This window comes from Bactrocera neohumeralis, chromosome 2 (assembly GCF_024586455.1).
Source record: "Bactrocera neohumeralis isolate Rockhampton chromosome 2, APGP_CSIRO_Bneo_wtdbg2-racon-allhic-juicebox.fasta_v2, whole genome shotgun sequence".
In the NCBI taxonomy this organism is placed as follows: Eukaryota; Metazoa; Arthropoda; class Insecta; order Diptera; family Tephritidae; genus Bactrocera; species Bactrocera neohumeralis.
In genome coordinates, this window is record NC_065919.1 from 92,520,825 (window position 1) to 92,544,143 (window position 23,319).

The 23,319-nt window shown below is 30.9% G+C and overlaps 1 protein-coding gene across 4 annotated transcripts in view; it reads left to right on the top strand.

Annotated features, from left to right (window-relative positions):
* Positions 1 to 22,926, top strand: part of LOC126751233 (diacylglycerol kinase theta) — a 32,974-nt gene extending 10,048 nt beyond the window's left edge. The window contains exons 10-21 of one of the 4 annotated variants that reach the window (XM_050461308.1): positions 895 to 2,529; positions 7,070 to 7,279; positions 7,362 to 7,498; positions 7,592 to 7,881; positions 7,939 to 8,260; positions 9,055 to 9,284; positions 9,344 to 9,492; positions 9,565 to 9,834; positions 12,104 to 12,392; positions 12,535 to 12,691; positions 13,070 to 13,177; positions 17,522 to 19,573. In XM_050461308.1, the coding sequence (XP_050317265.1) occupies positions 895 to 2,529; positions 7,070 to 7,279; positions 7,362 to 7,498; positions 7,592 to 7,881; positions 7,939 to 8,260; positions 9,055 to 9,284; positions 9,344 to 9,492; positions 9,565 to 9,834; positions 12,104 to 12,392; positions 12,535 to 12,691; positions 13,070 to 13,177; positions 17,522 to 17,737 (4,013 nt within the window). In that variant the 3' untranslated portion in view covers positions 17,738 to 19,573. Of the gene's footprint in view, positions 1 to 894; positions 2,530 to 7,069; positions 7,280 to 7,361; positions 7,499 to 7,591; positions 7,882 to 7,938; positions 8,261 to 9,054; positions 9,285 to 9,343; positions 9,493 to 9,564; positions 9,835 to 12,103; positions 12,393 to 12,534; positions 12,692 to 13,069; positions 13,178 to 17,521; positions 19,574 to 19,671 lie in introns of those variants that run through there. The other 3 variants (XM_050461309.1, XM_050461310.1, XM_050461311.1) reach the window with 3 other exon arrangements.
* Positions 22,927 to 23,319: the final 393 nt, after the last annotated feature.

Below are 23,319 nucleotides of genomic sequence, written 5' to 3' on the forward strand. Positions count from 1 at the left end.
AATGTACGCGAACGTAAGATATTTTGAAATAGCAAAACTTATCTTCAACTCAACATGAGCACGATTATGTTATTTATAAGTATGGCTTAGAAATTAAACTATATTCAATTATTGAAACTTATATAAACATGAGATTGAAAAACCATTTTGTAATGAGGAAATATCATAAATATCTTAGAAGAAGCAATTTTCATATAAAATGCAATCATGACATTTATTCTTATTAGCATGCTTCTTCCATTTTCTGCACTCCCAACCGATATTATTCATGGTTTTATGTTTAAATTAAGTATCAGAACAATACCATCAGCACCAAGTCGATTTGGTGTAGAAACGAATTAAAAATTCATTTCCAGATTTTTTTTGTATATCAACTTGTATCAGTTGTTTTTGAAGAAAAAATACATACTCGTACTTGTTTTTTTCTATTAATTGTTTATCACTTAAGGGTGTTTAATCAATTTTAGGAATACCCAACATTTTTCAACCATTTTTGTATTTCTATAATTTGAATTTAGTTTTAATAAATTATGCATATAACAAGGCAATTCGAAGTTATAAAATCTCCATAAAAGGACGATCTACGAAAAGTTAAGAAACAAAGCAGTTAAAGTGTATTGTCCATATGTCGCAAGTCGCTAGAAATACGGTTTAACGATTGCTAATAAATTTTGTAATCCAACTAAGGATTTACTTATACTTTACTTATAATTGAGAAGGACTTTGTGCGACGTCTATGCGAAACTCTTAAGTTTGGCGCAGGACCGACAGAGCATGCTTACCTAGGAAATAAGAGTTTTTATCTTTATCATTTCACTTATTTTTATATTTAGTGGTTCTTATTTTTAATTTTATTTTCCTTTTTGAAAATTAAAAAAATACTCGAAAATATAGCTGATTTGGGGACAATAGAGTGCCCAGAAAATACTACTTCCGTAAATTTCATTACTCCGAATAAAGGCTTTATAACAGATGCAATCAACGAAATAAACAAAGTCCCCGAACCAAGCTTAAAAGAGATTCTGTTTATTGAAAGACAACGTCGCAAGAAATCAAAGGAAAATTTTCTACTATCATCATCCACATCATCAATATCCACCAGCTTCACACCAACGCCATCTTTACCTTTACTTACACTCCCAGTAGTTGAGAAAACTCCTACTTATTCTGAGCTCAAAGAAAATGAACAATGCAAGTTTATCAACATACCTGTATATTTAAGTGACGATAACGCTGTAAAGACTGTCAGCGGAACACCACCGAATCAAAATGTGACTTGCAATATACAAAAGTCTTCATCTACATCCTCTTCCCTGCATCTATTATATACGAATTTGTTGCGTCGCATGCATCCAATCTCGCGAAAACACCTATCATCCAATACAGAAGACGAGGATATCGATTTTTGCGATGTAAATGGTAGTGAAGTGAATGAAGATTATCATAACATTAAAGTTAAACAACTAGACTCTAGAGAACATAGAATCGTAACGAAAACGTTACGACAACAATGTCAAAGTCTCTATGAAACTACCGATACGGAGGGTGTTTTGACAACTGTGGATAACATTGGTTTTGACTCTAACATAAATCAGATTAGTAATTTAAGCTTTAATAGAGGTAATAATAAAACATCGTTAGAAAGTCATTATAATTTAGATGAAAAACTGGAAAATGCTCAAAACGTAATAATAACAGCATGTGCACTCAAAGCGTGTCAAACAATCAACGCACCTATACTAGTTACGCAAACGCTTATGGCTCCAAAAGATGGCAACAGCAACGCACATGAACAATTTTCTAAGACTGGCGCTTTAATAAAAGCGAAAACGTACAACCTCAGCCCGTTTAAGGGTGTCCCGAACAAAGGCGGCTCTTTGAGTTGCTCGCCTAATTCCAGTGATTGCTCGTCGCATTCGCCTGTGCCAGAGAATCCTTTAAAAATGTATCTTTCGGCAGTGAACCGTAGTAAATCATTCCAAGAACCTGGAGTCAAACAGTATACACGTAAAAAAGACTACACGCGACTCTTTCGACGTCGCTCAAAAAAACGTAATAAAGATTCAGTTCTCATAGGCACTAAAACATCGAAAAGTGCCTTCAGTTTAGATACCACAGGACAAAGTATAGAAATTACCATACAAGATGAAGATGGTAATTATCAACCGTACGATGATGACTATTTGACTTTAAAAGATGTGCGCAGTGGACTTAGCCGTAGCGGCTACACCGACGATGATGAAGATTATGAGGACGGGTATGACTTGAGACGGCACGTGAAAGCAGAATATCAAACGCCAGTGTATAGTAGTGAAGCCAGCAGTCCTACAAATTTTCACATGTATTTAGATGATCAGCCGCACAGTTTTACGAGTGATGACGCCACAGCAGGCGATATAAGTGATGGTGGTAGTAGTCGCAGTCGATCACGCGTTAGTGACAATGAAGAACACGTATTCGGACGGTTGCTACGGCGAATGCAGTGCCTATCGCTTGGGTGGCGGAAACATCGTTACTACAAACGCAGAGGTGATTAATGTATCCTGTTGTTTTCAATATTGGTATTTTCCTAATCATTGCCAAATAACTTTGGTTTTTTACCTTTTATTATGACGAATTCAAATTTACTTCGTTTTTTACTTTCAATTATTTGTGATAGAAATTATAAATGATAACAAGATCAAAAACGAAGCACCTGCATGAAATTTAGTCATTTAGATGGCATTTTGTCCATCACTAATCAGATTCGCTTAGCTTAGAGATTCCTCAATACTCGTGAATACTTGTAAATGCGTATAGGGTAAAGTTAAATTTAGCCAAATCAAACAAGTATGTACTTGTTTCGCTCGAGGCTCCATATTGCATTTCTGTTAAATTCTTTATGACTGCTTCTATTACTAATAGTTGACTATGGAAATTTAAAACCATAAAAATATGTGCATGTAAATTTTCTTAATTTTATTATATTTACATCGGTGATATTTGGCATTACGGCGCCAATTTACTTACATGTTGAAATCATACTAAACCTCCGCACTACCATTAACATTAATAATATTACAAATAATAACAATAAATGTAATAATAAAGATACATATGTATATATTAATATATGTAGGTATGTGTATGTATATATTTCAACTAAGCTAACTGTACTTTTCTCCAAAAAAACACGAAGTGATTTTTCGTATTTGTATTTACTAATATTGTCTCTACTTTAAATTAAGTGCTTCACCACACTGCATACACTTAAAGGAGACATGATAACGATTGTTTCACATTACAATATATAACTCAATGATTAAGGAAGGTAACGAAATAAGAATTAATAGAGATTATCTAGTATTAGTTCGGCTCGAGCTTAGCCTTAGAAAATTATAAAAGCTCTATTTGAACATTAAATTGGTGTCACATCAAAACATATTTGATACATTTAATCCTGGTGTTCACCTTCTTTTTCATAAATAATTTTTCATCTTACCTTTGAGAACTTTTCAATGTATGTAACATTAGAGCGGGCCGATATTTTTTTCCAATAAAATAACGTATGTGGGAAATGTTCTACGGATCATTCTAAAAAGATTATGGGTCTAAAACCGGTTTCGAACCAGCGATAAGTTTAAAAAATCTGAATAATCGGTTGTATGTTACATATGTGATACAGTTGTCGGTTTTGGCTTCTTGTAAGTCGAACATATAAACATATATATTTTTCTGCAACAACGAAGTCATCATTTACATTTAACTTTGTTGAATACCCTTCACAAAGTTTATGAAATATAATATACTAGAGGACCCCGCCCACGCTTTCCTGTGGCTAAGGTATACTTTAATTATTAACTTTTATTATTATACAGTAAAATTGTGTTTATGAATAAAAACGAAAACGTTATTCCCGGTGTAAGAATAACCCTGTCATATACTTCCAAATTTGAAAATAAATAATTTTTTTATTTTATTCATTTTATATTCAACTTGTAATAAATTATTAATTTTCAAAGTTGCTAGTTGATAATACTTCATTCTTAATTTTTAACACGAATATTTATAGTTTTTAATTATAAACAATTTCAATTTCAATTTAAATCTGCAAGAGAATAATTCAATAAAATTTCCAGTCAAAATGATTGCTACAATAATATTTCCTGTAATCTTTTTGATTTCTGAACCTGGACTGTTGCATAACTGAGGTTTATTGAAATTACACTGAATAATAACAGTTGAACAATTCTCAACCGATTATTATATGATGTCGTTCCGGGATATATTTAGATAATTTTCATTTTCATCAGCAACAGTATCGAATGATTTAAAATACATCCATTTGCCTGAGGACAACTGTGAATTTTTAATTAATCTCATCAACTTCAACATTTTTAGACACTTATGATAAAGCTCAATAATTGAGCCAGTTATAATCCAAACAATTAATTTTTACATTCTGGATATATTCTCACTTAATCAAGTTTTTTTCGCGATACACTGCGAATGTGGTTACAGTTTTATTCTACTATTCCAAATACATAGAAATTGTAATATATATGAGACTGGATCATTTTTCATATGTTCGCACATATGTATGTATATGTTTGCCTTAAGACAAGTGAAGAATGGCAATCCCAGAAAGTGGTAAAATAGCGGCACCGAAAACTTTATCTTGCATTGTTCTGCACTCATCTCAAATTATAATTAAACTTTTTATCAACAGTGCAGTTAATTCGCTAAAACTAAAAGAGTCAGATATAGGGTTATATATACCAAAGTGATCAGGGTGACGAGTAGAGTTGAAATCCGGATATCTGTCTGTCCGTCCGTGCAAGCTCTAACTTGAGTAAAAATTGAGATATCATGATGAAACTTGGTACACGTATTTCTTGGCTCCATAAGAAGGAAGGCCCACTGCCACGCCCACAAAATGGCGAAAGCCGAAAACCTATAAAGTGTCATAACTAAGCCATAAATAAAGATATTAAAGTGAAATTTGGCACAAAGGATCGCATTAGGGAGGGGCATATCTGGACGTAATTTTTTTGGAAAAGTGGGCGTGGCCCCGCCCCCTACTAAGTTTTTTGTACATATCTCGGAAACTACTATAGCTATGACAACCACACTCTATAGAGTCGTTTTCTTCAGGCATTTCCATATACAGTTCAAAAATGGAAGAAAGGTTATGTTGAAAATCACTAAAAGTGCGTTAACCGACTAACAAAAAACGTCAGAAACACTAAATTTTACGGAAGAAGTGGCAGAAGGAAGCTGCACCCAGGCTTTTTTTTTTTAATTGAAAATGGGCGTGGCGTCGCCCACTTATGGACCAAAAACCATATCTCAGGAACTACTAATCTAATTAATTTTACAGCAAAATAAAAAAATATATAAATGACGAATAATGAAATCTCGATTATCACTTTATCATGCGAGAGTATAAAATGTTCGGTGACACCCGAACTTAGCCCTTCCTTAGTTGTTTATGTTAGATGTTCCGTTTGGTTTGTTATGATGCAATTCTCAGTGCGATTTTCTGTTGTGATATTAAAAGTGTCTTACTGGTTCCCCACGGTATTCCAAAAAAAAACCGCCTTGTTCAGTAGCAACAATCAATATAATCCATGTAAATTGCTATACTTTTACAGAAACTCTGTGTTGTTATTATTATCATTATTATTTTTTAAGTAAAAAAAATATTTAAATGATACTTACAAAAAAAATGAATTTTGAACAAATGATTATGATTTGAAATAAAATTTTTGTATTGTATTGAATTTTAACAAAAAGAGATAAAGAGTATCCTATTTCCGTCTCCTGGTTCTAAGCTATATCCCCACCAATTTTTAGCCAAATCCGTTAAGCCGTTGTTGAGTTTTAAATAGTGGAACTAACACGACTTTCTTTTATATACGTACATACATTAGAATATAGATTTAGTACTTAGTTAAGGCACTTTATAAGTTTTCGTACAGTGGTCTGATTACGCCCATTTAATCAAGATATTTAAATTTTTAATGAATTAATAGTTTGCACGAACGGACGGACATCCTGATCATTTTTATATACATATATAACCCTATATCTATCTCGATTGGTTTTAGGCAATACGTACAACCGTTAGGTGAACAAAACTATTATACTCTGTAGCAACAGGAAAAGTTTCAATTTGACACAAATCCCCATTAACATTTATTGAATTCATTTGCTACAAAAACTGTGATAAATGAAGAACCGCTCGACCGATTTTGTGCAACTTCACATAAACTGTCTACTAGTCCCAACAAAGCCTAAACATTTGATTTGGATAGGTGAGCTCGTTCTTAAGTTATAAAATTAACATATTTTTATTTATTTACAAATAACAAAATCATCATTAATTACTGTAGATGTCCTGGGTGGTTACATACGAAATCTGACGATCCTTACCAATACTTTCAATTTTGCACAATTAATTAATTCATCATATATAATATTATAGATGTAAATTCTACGCTTGGCTTGCGACTACTAGCTAACGTGTGGATAATTAACATTTTTTTAATTTAAGTCATATCGAGAAAATGTTTGCGACCGAACTTAAGGACGTGAAGTACGTTGGAAGGGTATCTTTATTGCTATATGTATTTTATAAATGCATTTAATATCGTGTCATGGACAAAAATAATTATTTATCCCTACTTATCCAGTGATATGTGGAAGGTGAAAAGGACCAATTAATCGAATATTAGTAGACATCATTTAGGACACATCCACATAATGAACGAAACCATCATATCAAGGAGCCTCTAGGCTTTGAACAAAACAAACATAAATACGTATAAGAATGAATTTATTTATGCTAATCTATACTTTAGTATAAAGTTATTTCATAATTATATTAACATAACTCAGTTTTCGTATGTGTATCTGTAGTCTTTGAATATCGTGGTTGCTAACTTATTATAACTAATATATATATACATATGTATATTGTTCTAGTTATATAATTTTATTATGATCGATTGAATTAAAGCTAACATAAGTGTTGAAAATATTTTATTGGATGCATTTTTAAAATCATTATATTTTAATTATTGGGTAGCACGAAGTATATCTGAAGAGTTTAGTAGTGGAGACACGCCACGTTTCAAAGATGAAGAACCGGGTATTAAAACTGATACAATGCACGCTAGTGCCGTTAGTGGCGGAAGTGGTACGTCATCACATTATCGCCCAGAATCCTCTCACAAATCGGAAAAATCAGACAAAGATAAAACCAAAAAGGAAAAAGAAAGCGAGGAAAAGGACATTGGTAAGAATTCAGAAACTTTTTTTGTATTTTAGATATATGTAAGTTTTGCTAATTGTATTATTTTATTTATTTTTGTATGCAGAAATGATCAAAGTTTTCGACGGTAACAACTCATTTAGACGGCAACTATACCGGGTAATTAGTGTACCGCGGACGTATACCTTAGAACAATTGCTAACTACAGCATTGCGAGCATTTCATATAACTAGAGAACCCAGCGTAAGTAATTCAAAAAAATTATCGCTAAGAATAGATTAAATTAAAATAATAAATATAAACAAATATTTTGCTTACTATTATCAACTTTTTTAGGCATTTTACATGACTGACTTGTATGCTGCGTCTGGTATGGAGGATGTTCCATTGCAAGATCCAACACCCGTAATGAACTTGACGCATTTGGAAGGAAAGAGACCAGCAATATATCTAAGGTTTCACGATAAGGACAAAGGATATGTACGCGTTTATCCGGGTAAACTTCAATGCTCTTTAGAAGAGCCATATGTTAATGTTCCTGTTGAAAATACAACCATTATTAAGGATTTGATTCGCGATGCTTTGGATAGATTTGGTTTACAAGATAACCAAATCCAAGATTACAGGTAAGAAGGCATTAAAAATAGTATCATATTTTTCAAAAAATATGAATTATGCTCCAGATGCTCTGAGGTATTACTAGACCGTGGGGTTACCGAAAGGATATTATCATGGAATGAGCGGCCATGGGATATAATGAAGCAATTGGGTAAGGATTCCATCAGACAAATGGAACTAATGCGATTTTATATGCAACATAAGCAAGATCCGCATGGACCAAATATCGCGTTATTCGTTGGAAATTTACCACCAGGCTTATCGCAACGCAATTACGAACAAATTTTGAATAAGTATGTTACAGATGAAAATAAATTTACTAGTATTGGACCTATCTACTATGAATATGGCTCAGTGGTACTATCATTTGAAGACGCTCAAAAGGCGGTAAGTTAGTGAATCAAATAGTATCCACAAACGTTTTGTGACCATAATATTAATATTTGGAAAATAATAATTCCTGATTTTGATATTTAAATTTTATTTAATTACGTTAGGAAGTTTCTTCTTTTATAATACTCAATCAAAAAAAGTATGTATGTATATCCAACACTAATACTAATAATCAATATAAGTCTATAAAAATTAAAATGAAGAGACGAATTGATTGTCTTATCCCGGTTTCCTTTATCCTTGGCACTAAAGGTAGGTTTATCCTCCAAAGGGGTGTAATGGGTTGGCCCACTGTCACGTCAATAAATTGTATTTCTCAAAATTTATAAGTTCCTATTATTTTGTAATAAAAAAGTTAAATAAGAATAATTTTATTGAATTCAACTAGTTGTGGCTACCTTATCACCATAATGAAGAAAGAGCTCATTATAAAGTTTCCATACAAGTAATTGGTATTTTTCCAAGATGTTGCGATAGGATCTCGAAATATAGTACAAATTTGCTAATTTATGGGGAACAACCACCACCAGTGCGCTCATTTGACTATTTTTGCTTAATTGGTGACCAAATTATTGCACTTAATATTTTTTCGATTATCACAACCCAGCCAATTCAATTCTTCTCGTGATGTTGATAAATTTTTAGCTCTATGTCTATATTGATTGTTTTGGGTGTTACAAACAAACTAAAACTATTATACTCTGGGCAATACATTGCGAGAGTAAAAAAATGGAATTTCATGCTTTCACACGTATAAACATTTCCAATTAAATATTTGCATTCATTAGGTTCGAGCTTTCTATAACTTACGTGAAACTATTATAGAAGATAAGAAGCTTTTAGTCATGCTCCTGCCAAATATAGAACCGAGCATGGTTCCATCAGATGTGCGACCACTACTTGTATTTGTTAATGTTAAATCAGGCGGTTGTCAAGGCCTTGAACTAATATCAAGTTTTAGGAAGCTTCTGAACCCATATCAAGTATTCGACTTGGATAACGGAGGGCCATTGCCGGGGTATGAGAAATACGTATGATTTTAATGCTCTCATTTAAATCTCATTTTATTTATAATAGATTGTATGTATTTCGGCAAATTGTTAACTACAAAATACTGGTATGCGGCGGTGATGGCACTATCGGCTGGGTATTACAATGCTTGGACAACGTGGGACAGGATTCCGAATGCTCAAGTCCACCTTGTGCCATAGTTCCTTTGGGCACTGGTAAGAAATGATAAAAATCAATTTTAAATGATTGCCATTTTTATTATTACTATGAAATACATTATAAAATAGGAAATGATTTGGCCCGGGTACTTTGTTGGGGTTCTGGCTATACAGGAGGCGAAGATCCTCTAAATTTACTCCGTGACGTTATCGAAGCTGAAGAGATACGCCTGGATCGTTGGACGGTTGTATTTCATCCGGAAGACAAGCCGGAAGAGTCTGCATTAAAGGCGCCCTCAAATACAACGGGTAAGAAGAAGAAGGCTCACCAAGCACATCTATCGCAACAAACAAATCAGCACCATCAATTACCGGCCATAACATCGACTGAAATATCAGGTCATTTGATGTGCCAAATTTCACGTTTTTGTAATCGTTATTTATTAACTTTTCTTTCGAATACAAACTACATCTATACAATGATGAGCTATAATATTTTAATAATTTTCAAGTTTTCATACATACTTATATACATATATTTTATCTGTCGCTCCTTCTATTCGTCTAAAACCTAAGACTTATCGATCCAAACCGGCTGTTGTGGGAATTGATCTACGTATACTATAATTAGGTTAAAGTAGAGATACATATGCAAATATATTTTCTAGTAACTCGGAAAATTGCTTAAATATGAAAATAAGAATATTAAGAAAAGATATTCCAATAATTGTACTATAACAAAAGAAACCAATCTTAGAAAGCTACTACATCACCGTTTTATACCGAATATGATTGAAATCGGTGGAGTAGGTCCGGAGATTCATATGTAATTTCACTTAAATGTTGGTGGTGCCGTTTTTGACAATTTTGACACCGTCTCCTATAAAGCTCTCTTGTATTATCCATCATATTAATTTTTTCAAAACGTTTACCCACAGGTGCCCCTTGCTATTGCGATCGTCTGTGCCAAATTACAGTTTCACATCTTTTAAGTTTACTTTTGATAGCGTTTTGTGGACGTGGCAATGTCCAATTTCGCACATATACGAACTATACCTCCCTTTTTTCCCAAGAAACAAGTGTACCAAGTTTCTCGAAGATATCTTAAATTTTATTGAAGTTATAGCTTGCACAAACAGACGGACGAGCAGACAGACATCCGGATTTATATTCGTTTCGTCGTCCTGATCATTTATATATGTATATATAACTCCATATCTATATCTCTTAGTTTTAGGTGATTTAAACAACCGTTATCTGAACAAAACTATTATACTTCGTAGCAACACTTGCAAGTGGATAAATATACACAATTGGAATCACCTCCGAATAGACCACATCCACAACTAAAACATTAACATCGACCCATAACAAATTACTTGAAATCATATACATACTCAAAAAAATTATTATATATTTCGTAACTTCACCTAAAGTTTTGTATAATAATGGTTTTGTATCATATTTTTGTAACGGAAAGGTTTTCCGCTCTACAGTTTTCTATTTTGTTCTTATTCTGCCTTAAAAGAAATATAAGAATTCAAATCTCGCTTCCAACTACTTGAAAAATTATATATTTTTTATACATTTTGTAGAAAATTTATTGCTCTACAAAACAGTCACTTACTTATAACCTAACCGTGTTAGAGATATTAACGGTTGAAGTTTGTTTATTTTGAGGTAAATTTTTTTCTTATGAAATTTATAATTCTTTCAAAAACAATTTAAATTGCAAAACTCTTAATTTTGTAGAAAATTTACTGCTCTACGAAAACGATCTCATATAATTTTTCGATGAAGTTAACCGTCTACGAGATCGTAAAACTTCAGTGCCTAATTCCAATTTAAAATTGTTCTTTTTTTTATTTAGTCATAAATTCACAAGAAAAAAAATCCGCTTTAAAATAATTGAACTTCAACTGTTAATGTCTTTAAAACGGTTAGGTTTACGAAAAACCGTAAGCGACTTTTTTAGAGCATTCAGTTTCAACAAAAATCTATGAAATGAGGTATTTTTTCACGCACGAAGTGCTATACATTGCCAAACTGTAGATGTTATGTAAAATACAAATTAAAAAAAAATTTGCCAAAACCTCAAGAGTACATCCTATATTTTCGCTTTGAATTGCATATACATATGTATTTAAAAACATTCATTATTTTTCTTAATGTTTTATCTAAATTTATAGAGTTTATGTGGTTTTTAAACAAATAAATTAATTAATAATTCAATTAAAAAACTATAATTTAGTAATTTATTATTATTACATATGCATATATATTATCTGTATGCCCGAAAAAACATACAACATATTTTATATGTTTTCGATAATATGTGATTTATGTATGTGAGAATTTATTATTATGGCATTTAAAAAATTTGTAACATTTTGTTATAAAACATAAAGCGAAAAGGCACTGATGAGCGCCCAGTCTATGTCTTGTGGAAAATCTATTGTTTAAAAAAAATTATTTTCTTAAACATGAATTTGAAGACTGGCATCCCACTAGTCTTTATAATTAAGAGAATATTACATAATTTTCATTATGATTAATAATGTATGTAAAAGAATAATTTTCATAGATGTGGCTTCAAAAATAACCTTTTATGGATGAATATTATTGGATTCAATTTCTTAATTGTATATTTAAACTCCCCTTTCTATAGGTGGTGGCGCCCAAAATGAAGACAACTCACAAATATTCGTTATGAATAATTATTTCGGCATTGGCATTGATGCCGATCTTTGTCTCGATTTTCACAATGCACGCGAAGAAAATCCGAACAAATTTAATTCTCGATTACACAATAAAGGTTATTATGTTAAGATGGGCTTGCGAAAAATTGTTGGCCGTAAAACCGTTAAAGATCTTCATAAAGAATTAAAATTGGAAGTTGATGGCAAAGTAGTTGATTTGCCACCTGTTGAGGGGATTATTATATTGAATATTTTGAGGTAAGTAAATACAATAATAAACAATATATACATTATTTCATATTATGTTATGTATTAATTATATAATTATTATATTTATACTTTTATACTTTTATATTATAAATATACAAAATAATTTTTTTTATTTATTTGTATTTTGTAGCTGGGGTAGCGGCGCAAACCCATGGGGACCAGATAAGGACGATAACTTTTCCACACCCAACCATTACGATGGAGTGTTGGAGATTGTTGGTGTTACAGGCGTTGTACACTTAGGGCAAATACAATCCGGTATACGGACGGCAATGAGAATCGCACAGGTTTGTTAATTTATTAGTACATCAGTTTTTAAAAAGTTCATATCGTCACCTAAAATGCAAAATAACGTAACATCACTTTTCATAAGTTTTTAGAAGAAAAAAAACGGTATAAAACAGAAAGTCTTCCTATTGAAAAAAATTTAAATTAGGTTGCAACTATGTGATATGTATGTACATGATGGCAGAAACTGAAAATTTTGTAGATATACATATGTATGTAATATAGTGTAGTGCATCATAATCAATAAGAAACTCAATTTAAATTTTTTTGATGATACGATGTTTTGCACTTTAGGTGACGATATATTTTTCTATTGACATCCGCAGATACATTTAACATTTTCTGTAACAATAGAATATAATTTAAATTTTTTATAGGGAGGTCATATAAAAATTCATTTATACTCGGATATGCCAGTACAAGTCGATGGAGAGCCTTGGGTGCAAAGCCCTGGCGATGTTGTTGTTTTAAAGTCGGCTCTAAAAGTGAGTATATTAAAAATTGCATTTTGCAATGGAAATGCCTTTATATATGTACATATATTATAGATTTTCTCCTGCTTCAGTTTAAAACTTATACACTTTAACATATTCGTAGCTGTGCATGCAAAAACTTTGTATTAATTCACGTAGTACATGTTTATGATTATGGTAAATGCATGCACATACATACAAGTATATACTTACATGCATACTCAAAATCTCCAAAATACTGTTAACTATACTTAGGTACCACGCCGCTTTAAATATGCATTTCTCTGCTTAACACATCTAAAATAGTTGAGTTCGTAACTTATGAAATTTACCATTTTTTTACCTTTGTTGCTGAATACATTTGTGACTTTTGGGATTTCTGACTCGGTTTAATTCATTTATGGTCTCAGAGTAAATGGAATAGATGCTTTTTGAATTTTTTTAATATACATTTATCATGAATGAACCGTTTTTTCCGAAAATAATCTGTCATAGGTATCAAGCCGTAGTTATCCCATTTTCATACTGTGACGTTAGAATGTCATGGTAATACGATGCATCTAATTTATTTCAACTAGTTACTTTTGTATTAGACCTATAGGGGCTTTATAACAATTTATGTCACTCCATTCTTCGACGAAATCTACCAAACATATAGTTATACTCTTGCAACTTGTTACTATAAAGTATAATAGTTTTATTGACCTAACGGTTGTAACGATAGATATAGGGTCATATATGTATACATAGTACATATATAAATGGTCAGGACGACGAGATGAGTTGAAATCAATCCGGGTGACTGTCTGTCTGAAAGTCCGTCCGTGCAGGCTATAACTTGAGTAAGAATTGAGATATATTAATAAAACTTGGAAAAACTAGAAAACTAGAACGAGTTCGTAGATGGGCGTAATGGGACATTGCCACACCCACAAAATATCATTAACCGAAAACATATAAAATACCATAACTTAACATTAAATTAAGATATGAAACTCTAAGATCGCAGTATCAAGCAGCACCTATGGACAAAATGTTTTAAAAAATCGGGCGTGATCCCGCTCCTTGAAGCTATAACCAAATTCACCAAGCCCAATGGTTATTGTTAAATACTATCTCCTACCGACTGTGCAAAAATGTAAGAAATTGGATGGTAACCCGCTCCCTTCCCATAACTAAATACGCCACAGACATTAAATTTTACCCCACAGATGGTATGAGAGAGTTTTAATGGAACGGTGTCAAAATTTGGACGATAGGCGTGGCACCGACCACTTTTAGGTGAAATCACATTTCTCGAGACCCGCTAGACTGATTTCAACCAAATTTGTTTCCTGACATTCTTCTGAAACTTTTATGTTACAGGGTCACCACGCCTACTTTCCATATAACAAAATTTTAAATTTCGTCTGATTCTTTCACTTTCTAGTGCAAAAACCAAAAAGCAATTAATATAACGGGATAAAACATTCCACGAATAAGGCTTTTAGTGTATGCCACCTTATGAACAAAAATTGTTCAAATCCAACAAAAAGTGTTCAAGCCCCTAGATACCGAATATTTGGACCTCAGTACCTATAGTTGACTTTTGAACGAAAATATCGGTCGATGTGAAAAGTATATAATTGAAATTCAGTGATAATCCTCTCTGACAATGAGAGATAATCCTCTGTCAATGTCTGTATCTCAAAAATTGGTTGAATCGGACCAGTACTTCCGTTAGTCCCCATATGCCCAATATAAAGATTTTCGAACTTCCGGGTGACTTTGTATCGCATATATCGGCCAATATGTGAGTCATCTCAATGAAAATGAAAAGATGCGCGTCTTTTACTCATAACAGTATACATACATGCCTAAAATACATAAATTTGAGCTAAAACTTGAGCTAGCCCCCTTGAGCTAGCCCCGGCTGTCTTTACTCTATTTAATTGGTTGTTTAGTATGTGGTATTGGGAAAATAGATAAAATCGGGTCGATACTACCCAAACCCCCATATACTACATAAAATGATTTTCATTTTTCTAACAAACCTTATGTTTCCGTTAGTGTATGAGTTACATATAGTATATGTACATATAAAATTGCTTCGATTTAAGTAGTTCCCTGGCTTTGATTCATGGAAGTTGCAAGAGTGTAATATGTTCGGTTACACCCGAACTTAGCTTCCCCTTACTTATTTCAATATGTATAGGTACCAAATCATGTATGATACAAATGTAATTCGCACGTCTAACAATTTAACTAAGCTATATACATACATATGTGAAAAGCATAAATGCTGTTTCCGTCAGTGTATGAGTTACATATAGTATATATACAAGTATGTACATACATACATATGTATGTATAAAATTGCTTGGATTTCCATCATGAAATGAAAAGCACTAATTCTTTGGGTGCTTGGCTTTATATCAATGCTACCAGTGTATGAGTGTTTGTATGTACATATGTAAATGCATGGTATGCACATGTATAACTTCTGATAGTTGTATTATGATTTTAACATAAAATTAATTTTATTTGATACATTTCATTCAATTACATACATGTATTTTTTTTTTATAAAAGCAATCATATTTAGTTACGGATAGTTGTGCTACGTTTTTGTATACAGTACTTATTATACTTACACTAAATATGTTATAGCACGTTGTAAATAGAAAATTGCTTATGCTCATTAGATTTTTCCTTTATATTTACTCTCTTTTCATGGACTAGGTTGTTCAATTGAGCAGAGTTCATTTAAGAATGCGTTCGCACAGGGAGACTTTTGTTGCTCTAACTAGAAGTTTGTAGGCAAAGGTAAAGATGAGGAAAGACGAAGGGACCGAGTCGGTCGTGTATGGGCAACAGGCTCTGTATTACTGTTGGTGACAGTTCGTTGCTACTCAGTTCGACACCCACTTTTTTGAAAATCTTCCCATGGTTGCAATAGCACTCTTTTCAAAATAGTATTTACAATATGTTCGAAAATTGGAATTGTATCACCTTATTTTGCATATAATATACATATACATATGCACAATATAATAGACGTTTTTTATAAACATTTATTCTTTGTTATACCCTGAATAGGGTATATTAAGTTTGCCACGAAGTTTGTAACACCCAGAAGAAAGACTATGAAATATGTATATGTACATATATATAAATAATTAGCATGACGAGCTGAGTCGATTTAGCCATGTCTGACTGTCTATCCGTTTGTCTGTATATCGACCTAACACGCCCACGTCCCTCTTGGCCTAAGAAGGCGCTTATTTGTTGAAACCGCCGATATCAGACCATGTATGTTATACAAGTATCTAAAAAGCCATAAGTCAGCGGCAGCAAGGTCTAGAAACTTATAACATAAGATGACCATTCAAAAGTGCTGTTGCACATACATACATATATCCCACGAAAGTTAATTTAATGGATTTATACATGCTTTATGTTTAGGCCATATGCTTTTCATAATGGAACTGTAATCTATATGTCGAAACATTTAATGCTTGAAATAAATTTTAATTAAATTTGTGTATCTCTTAGTGGTTAACACATTTCTGCTTTCGATCAAATTAAATGTACTATACGTTAGTTTGAAGAACCATAACGTTTCCGTTCTAATCAAAGGGAAGGTAAAAATTATCACGATGTTTTGGCTTACATACTGATTAAGTTGCTGATGTAAAATCACAATATTAATTTCGGACACTATTTTTCAGAAGAATTTGCATTAGCGCGACCGAGTTTTAAAATAACATGTCGCGATTTAAAGACAATGATTACGATTAACTGAACTTAATTTAAATTAATCGTGTAAAATAGCCGATAAAAATATTGCGTGTTAGAGATGTCTTTACTTCATTAATTTATTTATTATATAAAAATTTTACATGAACTATTTTATTTTCTGTGCCGACCTTAACCTATTAAAAAATTAAGGTAAAAAGTACCAATTGAAGAGAATTTAATGTATGTAATATACAATAATCCAAATATTAGTTATTCAATTAGGAGAAATAAATATTTCCTAGAAAATAAAGTATTTCATTTGTATCAATAGTTGCATACTTCTGTATATACATACATTGTAATTTAATACTTTTCTATTTTGATTTCCTTAATTGTGAATCATATATGTAACTAAAAACTAAGACTTGTCATTAGGTCAACAGATAAGTATTTAAGCTAGTTATATGACATCAAGTTGTTGAATATAAATGTTTATTGTTACTAAAAACTACTTATAAACTAGTCATAATAAACGGGATTGAATGATTTATTAAAAGATAAATACATAAAATGTGTACGATTTTCGTATATCTGGTCTACATATTCCCATTCCTTCTCTACACATTTCCAATATAGGCCACAATGCTGAAAAAAAGTAGAGGTAAAAGACGCCTTACTGAGCCACATATTTCCCCAGCCGTACTAGCCAGTAGTTTATCAGCGTCAGCAACGGCATCTACTGCAGCATCACAGGCTACCATCCAAATAAATTCCTCTGGAAGTAGTGGTAGTGGACTCGGACAAGGACCAGAAAATGGCGATCGCGACCGCGCAACTCCAATTGGCACATAGAGATCGCACCCGTCTGGTCCAAATTTTTTATTCTCTTGTTTTCTTTGATTACTAATATACACAACGCTATTTGACAACAAGAAAAATAACAATAAACAAATTAACTAACCAAAACAGAATGAAGATATGCATATTAGAAATTAAAACATCACTGTAACAAATAGTTCACAGAACAATTGTGTATTGCGTTATAAAAATAATTGCATTTCTTATATAAACAATTAAATTTATTTAATAACAAATATTTTATTAATTAGACTAACGAATTGTTTTATAGTAAAATTGCCCAAAATTAAATAATCTATATATGATGCTTATACAAATAATTGTCTGTGTACACGTGTCTTGAAGTAAATTGTTACTGCGCAAAGATTGCTAATAGGAAATTGCAAATTTTTACAAATATGCATATGTATGTGAGACAAAAACTATAAAATTTTTACGAGCGAGTGCAGATTCTCATCATCATTGCTTTCAGTAATACTTGTGTTGTTCACCAATACCGTTTCGAAAAAAATATTCTTTGTATATTTATTTAACACACTAAAACATACTTTTCTTCTCTTATATTATACATATACAATTCTAGTAGTTTGATGATTTCATACATACATATTAGATTATACATACATACATAATCTTCATGAAAGAAAAAATAAGTTGTCAAGTATTTTATTAGTTCAATATTTCTGATCAAGAATTGACTTTTGTTTGCACGTACATACATACTTTATACATCAATTACAATTTACATCAATTTAATACATTTAGCAGAGCTTAATAAAAAAGTATATAATATTATTTTCAAACTCAAACTGTTTTTCTGCCAATTAATTTGTATAAAGTAAACGAAAAAATTACCCAGAAAGTTGAGGGCAATTCATAGCTAAATTAAAAGTTTTATTATTTCTTTAAAAGTTGCTATTGTAGTAGCTAAATATGGTTCCATTGCACTTCCGTATATGTTATATATTTCTTTTCGTTGAGCCGAGCCCGACTAGGCCGAATGCAATAATCTTAAATGTAATATTAAAAAAACTAAAGCTTTTTCAAAATCGCCACCCACCAGCAAATAATATTTACTGTTTAATTCTTTCGTATTTATAAATTTATGAAAAGTCATTATATAAACTGGCATCATTATACATATATGCATACATATTGTATTTGTAATGTAGTATGTTTGGTATTAGAATTAGAGCTGCCCTCATTTTATTAAATTTATTAATGTATATGATAGATTTTTGTTATCAATAATTATACTTTTTATAAATTTTTTATTAATGATCAACAATGTTATTATTTATTATTCTATAGCTATCGTATATGTTATGCTCTATCTGCTTGTTTGTGAAATACATCGCTTTTGGGTTTGATAGTTGTATTTCTTCCTTTATATCACAAATGGATTATAATCAAGTATGAATGTATTCATATGTACATATGTATGTATGCAACGGGCTTGGTTAATATTGTTGCTAACTTTCGTTATCTTGACTATCCTTTAATAATTATATCACAATTATTTTCAAAAAAAAATTCAAATACATACATATTTAATATACAAAGGCTCCTCAAAATTGTTTAATCACATTTTATATTGTTTGTTTTTCCTTAACAAAATCTCAACATATGTTTGGAAATTAATCGCATAATTGATATTATATAAAAATAACGCTAAAAATCTCTCGGGAATCATTGAAAAATATAAATAAAAACAAAAAAAATTAAATAAATTTAAAATCGTTTGACATTACCTAATCTCTTCACCGACCCCAAAAACTTCTTATTACTTGTAATAAAAAATAAACCGGACGGAATTTTATGGAATCACTGGGAATTTCTAAAATAACTGGAATCAATCCACATTAATATGTGTAATAAAAAAAACACTACAACTATTATGACATAAATGTACACCGCTTATACATAAGGCCACAATGTTGAAGAAAAACAAAAGTAAAATGAAGCGACGCAACACAGAGCCTACAATGACACTTACCGGTACAGCAGCACCACATCTCTCACTAATGCCAGTAACCGTAATGGCGACGGCCAGCGACAGTGGCACCGGCGATACAGATGCTGAGAATACACCGAACAATACCGATTTCTGAATATGGTACAGTGAGCGATTAATTTAACGTACTAACTAATGTGATTTTTTGTTTTTTTTTTTTGTAATTTTCTAATGTGCTTGAAACATATACATACATATATGTATTATAACTTATTTGGGTTTCATACAAATATCAATGCATAATAAGGACAAACATTCCAAATTTAAATTTATACTCTTTGTACTTCCATATTAATTTCATTAAACTTTTTTTTCGTCTATTGACTTAGAAAAAAATATATGAACATACATATATGGATAAAAGCTCACATACCTCCTACACCTTAGTTAAGTTATATATGTAGTTCATACATACACACATAAGATCGTTTATAAAAGATACCTGTTGGAACCTAACCGAAAGTTACTGGATTGTGAACCATGCATATATGTACATATGTATGCATGTATACACATATTAAAACATACATACATATGTGGCATGGGTATGTGCGTAATGTATTTCAGCCTATGTGGTAAAACAAAAAGTAAAGTAAGCTCTCAACTTGTTTTGGAGTACAAAGTGGTTATTTTAAAGCATCATATTCAAAATAATAAAAATTCCGTTAGAAATCTTTATAATATGACTAATAGTACGTTAAATGGAAGTCGCTCTCTGATTTGCAATTTATCTTACTTGCTTCAAATATTATAAAGAGCCACCAGTTTCTACTACAATATATTGTGTAAATTATTAAAATAAATAAGAAAATATTTTATTTTTCATTAAAAACTGAATGCACAACATTTATTATACGAAAACTCTTATGTAAGCACAATATCACCAAGAAAAAATATAGAAAAAGTTCATTGCACATTAATATACTAAATATTTTTTAGTACATTTGAAATATAATTTCGGCATATTTTGACATTACTGATGTGCATATGTTTTTCCGCCCAGATAATCCAATTTCAAAAATGATTTCTTATATTATATTATATACATATACATAAATACATAATGTATGTATGTAGTTTGGTTTAGTTTATGCAATAAATTTACTTCATACGCGATATTTTAGAAATTTGTAAATATCAAACACTAAATTATGTGATTTACTCAAGTCAGACGAATATAACTTACATACTTACGTATGTACATATTAAAAATAGTCTCAAATACGTGCATTCGTAAAAACAAAGATTATATGAAATAAGGAATGCTTTGAATACACACATACATATGTAAATGCAAACTTTCATTTTTTTGCGATACTTATAGACGTTGTTTGATATTTTCATATACAGATTCATATTCACGTAAAATGAAAACAACCTAGATAAATAAATTTCAAATTTTGTTGCCTGAGAGTCACGGAAATCAGACAACATCATTTCAGCATTCATATTCACACTCCTAAAAAATAATACCGATATGCATATATAAAGTTTATTATTAAAAGCTACATAAACATTAATGTACACTAAACATCTAAGCAAATGTTAAAAAGGTAGATATACATATATAGATATATAGTAGTGAATAAGCAGACATTGTGATAAATCGCCTCCACCTGCTATGATTAGGGGCTCAGTAAATGTGGTGAAATCAGCCGCTCATTAAAATTCCGTGAACATTGGTCACAACACACTATAGACAAAGTCGATATTTCAATATTTCTTGCAATTTTAACGAACAACAGAAAATATATGCAATGGAATTATTTACATATATTATTAATATTACGAACAAAGCGCACTGATAAATTGGTCAATAAGTAATAAAATTGCGAGATATGTTGATAAGTGTATTATAACCAACAATTCGATTAACCGCATTCACAAAAAATCTGCAGCTGTTTGGCGATTTTGAAACAAAAATTTAATTAATCGATTTGGTTTTTTATTTAAAAAAATGCGTAGTCTAAGTAAAATAAAAAAAAAAACTCTTCTACTTTAAGAAACTCAAGAAACAGAAATAACTAACAGTTCAATAAATACTTTCAATATATGCAAATATTTAAAGAAATCCAAAACATAATTACCAACAAAATTTGACCTACTTACTAAAAACGAAAACTTAAAAATTAAAAATTGGTGTAGTGTGTAGTATTAAGACATATAACCAATTATGGTAGAACACATTATTAACTTAAAACCATAAATTGACAAATGGAAAATCTATTTGTATATAAGTACATATGAATGAGTAATACATATAATTTGAAATTAATGACGCCGTTACACAATAATAAGTTATTTCCTTTTTTTATTTCTCATGAAGTCCTTCACAAAAATGCATTATTTTAATTATTTTCGAATTAACTAACTAAAAACAGCTTCGAGTTTATAGGAACTTAAAATTATTAACTTTTCTGTTGAATAGCCAATCAATCGCTTGGAATAAACATGCATATGTTTATAAGTGTTAGAACGTCCATACATATGTATGTAAATACACTATATTTGAAAGTGTTCACTGTCAAAGAGTTCATTGTTACATCCATATGTATGTACATGTCTACATGCAGAATATGTACTATAAATACTGATAGAATGTTTAATGACAACAAAATAATATAAATGAACAAAGGTATTTGCAATGCTGCTTACGTATATATGTATGTATTAATTATGAGAATGTCAGAAATCATTAAATGAACATCAACTTTATTTACCGAACCAAAAAAACTTATTTGAGGTACTAAATCCTAAAACTATCTGATCAGTTATTAACAAATGTATTATGGATTACATAAACATATTGCTAAAGTAGAAAGTATTTGCTTTGATATTGATAATACGTTTTATATGAGTTTTTGCGTCAAAATGTTTTACAATTGATCACAGACTTTTACCACAATAATTAATTGCATAAAATGCATATGTATGTATATGAGTATGTATGTCAAATACTTGAACATGCATACGTACATACTTATACATATAATACATATTTACTTATGTGTAAAGCAACATTGATGGAACTTGAAACACCATTAAAATACTACATGACATCCTAAAAGTTATTGAAAGATGCGAATTTGCAAATAGAAAAACATAAAATCATAAAACTGCAAAATAAATGTAACTAATGACAGAACAAATAAAGCTTAATGGAATTTCAGTCGGGTATATAAATACACATATATAAATGAAGTTAACCCTCTTAAGAGGGAGTTGGTAAGTAAATAAAGCTAAATGATATTTAAATTACTAAACTTAGCGAAGGAAGTTGCTCCCTTTTAGAATTTCTAATTAAATTTAAAGGGTTTACGAAAAATCGCGATATTTTTTTTTAAATCAACTTAGGTCTTTATTACGGTTTTCAACCCAACTCATTTTGGTTGAAGTTTGGAAATTCAGCATTATGGTTTTCAACTCAACCCATCAAAAAAAATCGATTGAAGTGTTGGCAAACTTCAACTTTTTTGGCATTACGGCATTACGAAAATGGTTAAAAAGAACTATTTAATTTATAATTTTAAACTATTTTTATCAGTGACTAAAAGTTGACCCA